General features: G+C 45.5%; 1 protein-coding gene across 1 annotated transcript; it reads right to left on the reverse strand.

Annotated features, from left to right (window-relative positions):
• Positions 1-962: 962 nt before the first annotated feature.
• On the reverse strand, positions 963-6,017 carry HMGN2 (high mobility group nucleosomal binding domain 2). Its single transcript, XM_024203318.3, has 6 exons — positions 5,774-6,017; positions 4,454-4,498; positions 3,859-3,888; positions 3,465-3,515; positions 2,399-2,494; positions 963-1,878 (listed from the first exon to the last, which is right to left on the reverse strand). Exons 1-6 carry the CDS (start codon positions 5,786-5,788, stop codon positions 1,843-1,845), a joined length of 273 nt encoding a protein of 90 aa, XP_024059086.1. The 5' UTR covers positions 5,789-6,017; the 3' UTR covers positions 963-1,842.
• Positions 6,018-6,242: the final 225 nt, after the last annotated feature.

The following is a 6,242-nucleotide window of genomic DNA, read 5'->3' on the forward strand; positions in this document are numbered from 1 at the left end:
AGAGTATTGCTCTTTTAAGACTTCTAAAAGCATGCTCCACACCTCATCCCTCTCAGATTTTGGAAGGCACTTCAGATTCATAGATCTTGGGTCAAGGGCTGTAGCTATTTTTAGAAATCCCACAGTGGTACCTTCTTTGCATTTTGTCAAATCTGCTGTGAAAGTGTTCTTAAAATGAACACCATGTACTGAGTCATCATCTGAGACTGCTATAACATGAAATATATGGCAGAACACGGGTAAAATAGAGCCAGAGACATACAATTCTCCCACAAGTTCAGTTAGAAATTTAATTAACACATTTTTTTAAACGAGTGTCATCAGCATGGAAGCATGTGCTCTGGAACGGCGGCCAAAGCATGAAGGGGACATGAATGTTAAGCATATCTGGCATGTAAATACCTTGCAATGCTGGCTATGAAAGTGTCATGCGAATGCCTGTTCTCACCTTCTGGTGACATAAATAAGCAGGCAGCAGTATCTCCTGTCAATGTAAACAAACTTGTCTGTCTTAGCGAGTGGCAGAAGCAGTAGTAGGACTTGTAGGCTTACACAGTTTTGTTTTTGAGTGCAGCTATGTAACCAAAAAAAGTCTGCATTTGTAAGTTAGACTTTCACAAAAAAGAGATTTCTCTTCAGTACTTGTTTGAGGTGAATTGAAAGACACAAATATGTGAAACTATAAAAGAAATAGTAATAAAAATAATATAAAGTGAGCACTGTGCATTTCGTATTCTGTGTTGTAATTGAAATTAATATTGAAAGTGTAAAATAAATTTAAATTGGTATTCTATTGTTATAAGTGCAATTGCACTGAATTTTTTAAATCATGATTAATTTGAGTTATCACATGAGTTAACTGTAACTGACAGCCCTAACAGATTGATTGACATATTTTCTCCTTCAGACATGTTGCCATGTCAAAGGTGGGAAAGGCCAGAGAAAGCAGAAAAAGTATTAAGAACAGTCCAAGCCAAAGCGTATCCAGCTTTATTAAAGGTACTTTTCATAAACAATCATGGTAATTCAGGCAGGACATGGGCTACAATCTGCAACATTTTACAACAACTTCAAACTCCCCTCCCTCCATGGACTATCAAAACGTAAAAGTTACTATATAAAACCATTGAAGAATCTTCATTTCATACTTGGACAGGGAAAAGTTTAGAGTGAGGGTGGACACTTTCACATTTAGCATGTTGTTTAACAACTTTTCACAAGCCTACCCTGACTTTTAGAGGAAAACAAAATTAAAACTGCAGAGTTTTTAATCTGAAGATCCACAATATAAAAGAGGAAATGTAGCTCCTTTTAGAGCCTGCACACCCCAATTTTGACACTGAAGTCTGGATTGCCTGACAGTGACAATGCATTAGATTTTAGAGTGATAAGTCCCAAAATGCCTTTTGCCATATTTAAAGGAGTGATAAGCTATATGCAAATGACTACGGGAATGAGAAAACAGAGGGCATTACAAACCAGTTTTAAAATTGGCAAGCAGGCATGTTGGGACCTTCAGTGTTCACTCCAAATGCATTTCACAAACCTAAACTTATATGCAGCATCAGGGAATCCCTCCTCTTCATGTCCAGGAAGAGCCCTCTCCTAACAAAACAAAAAAACCAAGGGGACATACTTTTTTTAAAACTGGGTTCTGAGAAAGAGAGACGTTTTTGCCCCCGTTGCTCCCCAAAAAACACAACAACGAAGCATTCTGTGTGCTAACAACATAGCTTAAAAAAAAGTAAAACAAAATTCTGCATTGTTATAAAACTTGATAAAAAATAGTATTTCAAACTGTACAGTCACCAGAAGTACACAGTTATCAAAAATTCACACAATTCACTTGGCATCACCAGCACCTTCAGCTTTCTGTGCCTGAAAGAAAAAGGAGAACTAGTCAGTGCACTGTGCAGATTTACACTCACTTCTCACTTTGCACAAAGCAGTTCATAACAGAATCTGGGAAGAAACAAATTATAGCCCCCAACCATAGAGGATCTCAAAACTGTGCTTTGTTACAGTGATCAGCTCACAATATTCATCGAGTGCCCTGGAGAATTAGAAGAGCCTTAGAAGCAAGCCTAAAGTTATTTTAATGTTATTGGTGCATAGAAAAGTAACAGTGCATGACGTAAGTGACAATTTAGCACTGCTGCTTTCAACTAGCACCAAACAACTTTCGTTTTAAGTAAACATCATTTGAGAATGGTTGGAACAAACCAGCCCAGAGCAAACCCTTAAATGTAAGTGTGTACATGGCTTATGCCATAAACAAGTAGCCTAATCAAATCAAGTATCAATACCTCTTTTTACAGCACAGGCCTAGACCTGCCGTTACCTAATAACATGGAAAACCTCCGAGTTCATTAGAGTAACTGAGGCTACTAGACTATACCTGGTCTGTTTTGGCATCTCCATTTTCTGCAGGGTTGTTTCCATCCTTGCCAGCATCAGCTTTCCCCTTCTTTCCCTTGGGTAATTTTTCACCCTTCTGCCAAATGGTGGGAAGATATTAATATTGTTAGAAGTACCAGCACCTTCTCAATACCCGACTATGTACCTGCAAGAGCCCCATAACTGGCATGATAGTGAAACTGTACACTATTTGGAATTTAGATGCAAGTAAGGGAATAGAGCAGTGGTTCTCAAACTTTTGTACTGGTGACCCCTTTCACATAGCAAGCCTCTGAGTGCGACCCCCCCTAAAATATATTTAAAAGTGTTTTTAATTTATAACACCATTATAAATGGAGGCAAAGTGGGGTTTGGGGGTGGAGGCTGACAGCTCACGACCCCTCAGGTAATAACCTGGCAACCCCCTGAGGGGTCCAAACCCCCAGTTTGAGAACCCCTGGAATAGAGTAACACACACAAGCATTTAGTTTTCAGAGAACTAAATGTACAGCTTTAATGAGAGTACTGCCTTAAAGTACTTGATCAGATCTCACACAAATATTCTAAGGGCAGGTCCACACTGGGGCGGGGGATCGATCTAGGAAACGCAACTTCAGCTACGAGAATAGCGTAGCTGAAGTCGACGTTTCCTAGATCGAACTAAATTTACTTACTTCGGGTCCACGCGGCGCAGGCAGGCTCCCCCGTCGACAGCGCTTCCTCCTCTCGGCGAGCAGGAGTTCCGCAGTCGACGGGGGAGCGCTTCTGGGATCGATCTATCGCGTCCAGATGAGACGCGATAAATCGATCCCAGAAGATCGATCTCTACCCGCCGAATCAGGCGGGTAGTGTGTACCAGCCCTATGTAATGAAAGTGACATCAACCCTTCCAAGGAGATTTAAGTAGACAAGCAATGTTTTTATTTAATGCATTGACATCGGAGCATTTAAGCCATGATTACCTGTTACCACCAGGCCATGTCTCAAACTAAATAGATCACAAATATACTTTGCATAGGACATTCATGATATTTTACATTAATTCGCTTCCCATGGTATCAACTTACCTTTGGAGCTACCTTTTTAGGTTTAGGCTCTGGCTTCGGAGGAGCAGGTTTCTAGAAGTGAGAAAAACAACTGAAGTGTAGAACCCACAAAAGGACAAACACTTTAAACTCTTGCATTTTTTTCCCTGATGCCTTGCTTTACAGCAAAAGAAACTTGGGCTGTTTGCCCATGTGGGTGTGTTTCTGTCTCAGCTACCACCCCATTCCTCTAGCTTGTAATATAGCACAATAGTCACACCAGGCAACCTTCTCTCAAGTGACCTACTAATGAGCATTCTAGAATAACACCTGATGTTACCTCCAGCAGATCTGCCGTGTTTAATATTCAAGACCAATATTTTAAAAAGAAGTGTTTATCATGCAACATATGTCATCCCAATAAGAAAATACTTACAGCAGATAACCTTGCTGATCTCCGTTGTGGCTATCAAAAAGAAAAAAGGAAGAAAACAAATTAATGTAACTATCAGAATAGCTGAAAAGTATAAATTAATTATCTAATTTAAAGACCTCAAAATAAGTTTGATTCAAGAGTGTAAAAGAGATTAACACTGGAACATTTGACCTGCTTTCTTCACACTACCATGATGAACAGAACACACTGTTTAGATCAGTGGTTCTCAAACTTCTGTACTTTTACACAGCAAGCCCTTAGTGCGACCCCCTCCCCTCCTTATAAATTAACACATTTCCTGCTTGAGGTGAAGTGGGGTTTGGAGTGGAGGCTGACAGCTTGCAACCCCCCCATGTAATAACCTCACTACCCCAGTTTGAGAGCCACTGGCTTAGATGATGGGCAATATGGGGATACAACTATTAGCTAGATTGACAAAGGCTAAGATTAAAAGATTTACAACCAAAGTCTTTCAAAGGTTAGTATAAATGAAGAATGATTTGCTCCTTACAATTCACCAAGATAAAATCAAAACTGTAATTTTGAAATTCAAACATTTAATATATAAACTTCCTCAGAAGATAAATCTTCTTACCTCATCCTTAACTTTGGCCTTATCGCCCTTGGAATCTCCTTCAGCCTACAATGAAAAGTACTAGTTACTCCAAGAAATTAACAGTACTGAACTAAAAGGGCTGAATGAAAGATAAAACTATCGGTCCCAAGACACTGTGTTAGGATGCAATTTTTGTCTGTTAGGTTCAGGTAGTTAGATCAAGCAAATACATTTATTTGAACTCTCACTAGGAGGGAGAAAAATATGGCCTGAACTATACTTACTGTTTCACCTGAGAGAGTCAAGTCCCAGGAGTGCTCCCCATCCTCTCTCAAGCTTGTATGTTTCACTTATTCCACCCAGCTATTGGATTGTTAGCCCTATACACTGTGTGGTGTGGCTATATGTTATTTAAGATCAGTGTTGACACCTGGCATCCCTAGACTTGCTAAACCGAGCTGGAACAGCAGTAATTGCCATGCCATAAGAGATTTGGGCAGAGATGAGGGAGCGGCACCATGCGCCTGGACTCAGTGGCAGCACATCTCCTGGATCCTGCAGAGAGGTGGTACTTCACTTGCCCCTGGGTGTAATGGGAGCCTCACTATTATAAAGGAGAACTTAAAAGCACTCACTGACTCTCTCCCTCCACTCTACCAGCCAGAGTTGAGGGAAGGGGATGTATACTGGTGACCTCCCTCTCCTCATCCGCCTCCAGGTTAGGCGGCTAGCCCCCACCGGAGGTGGCGAATTATCTCCCCCAGGCTCAGCGCCTGGGCTGCCCCAAGGAGACGCTGCTCCCACTGAAGGACCCAACCAGAGCCCTGGTTTTGGCGGCAACTCGGCCCCAGAACCAGAGCGCGGCCGCTTCCCGCCCTTTCCCGCGCGCTCTCGCCTACTTGAGGGAGGGGGCGAGCCCACACATCCTCCTCCCCCCCCCCGCGCGCTCCCTAGCTCCGCGCGGGCACGTGCATCCAGCCGCCCTCCCGCCAAAACCAACCGGATCGAGCCGGCTCCACTCGGCCGCCCATTAATCCGACCAGGCCCAGCCGCCACCCTGTTCATTCGAGCTGCCCCCTTCCCCGACTCAGGCTGCTTCGCCCAAGGCCATTAACCGCGCGCGACGGGTAACGGTCACGAAGTGACTCGCGCTGCCCCGCCCCTCCCCCGCGACCGTTGGGGCCTCTCCCGCGCGCCGCCTCACAACCGTTACCGCCCCAAAGGGGGGGAGGGGAGAATGAGCGGTTAGTCCCGCCCCCTCAGCAACGGCGGGGGGGGAGGGAGAGCAGTTTGGGCCTAGGGCCTTAGCCCCGCAAACGGGAGCGGGTGAAGTGGCTGCCCTTCGGCCGCGCCACGTACCTTTCTCTTGGGCATGTCTCCGGGCGGTGCGTGAGGAGCTCGGTTGGGCGGAGTGAGAGGGTCTCGCTAGGTCCGGGCTGGGCGGTGTGGGCAGGGGAGGCTCACGTAGATCGGACGGTATGGCAGGCGTAGGCGTTAGGTTCCCTGGTCTCTCTCCCGACCCCACTAATTTGAATCGGGTGTTTATAAAGTTTTATATAGAGCCGGACGCGGCCCAACCGGTTCCAGCCGGATCCCCACCGCCCCGCCCGCCCATTGGCCAGCACGGGTCACGTGGGGGAAGGGCCAAACTGGGCGGGGGAGGAGAGAGAGAAAAGAGGAGGTGGCGCGCGCAGCTCTGCCCTCTTCTCCCGTCCCCGCCATGCCAACGCTCGCGCTGCGCCCGCCTCGCGCCTCCCAACTGCGCCGTGCAAACCTGCTGCTAAGGCCCCCCCGTCTCCCCGCCGAGCAAGCCGGGGCCTGGCTGTTC

This window comes from Terrapene carolina, unplaced genomic scaffold, assembly GCF_002925995.2.
Source record: "Terrapene carolina triunguis isolate 2854851 unplaced genomic scaffold, T_m_triunguis-2.0 Scaffold236, whole genome shotgun sequence".
In the NCBI taxonomy this organism is placed as follows: Eukaryota; Metazoa; Chordata; order Testudines; family Emydidae; genus Terrapene; species Terrapene triunguis.

Bases quoted from the DNA above. Each gene is read 5' to 3' on its own strand.
- HMGN2 (XM_024203318.3), bottom strand. The intron at 3,516-3,858 runs GTAAGTATTTTC...TCTCACTTCTAG, and splicing joins GATCAGCAAGGTTATCTGCT to AAACCTGCTCCTCCGAAGCC. The intron at 2,495-3,464 runs GTAAGTTGATAC...ACCATTTGGCAG, and splicing joins CTAAAAAGGTAGCTCCAAAG to AAGGGTGAAAAATTACCCAA.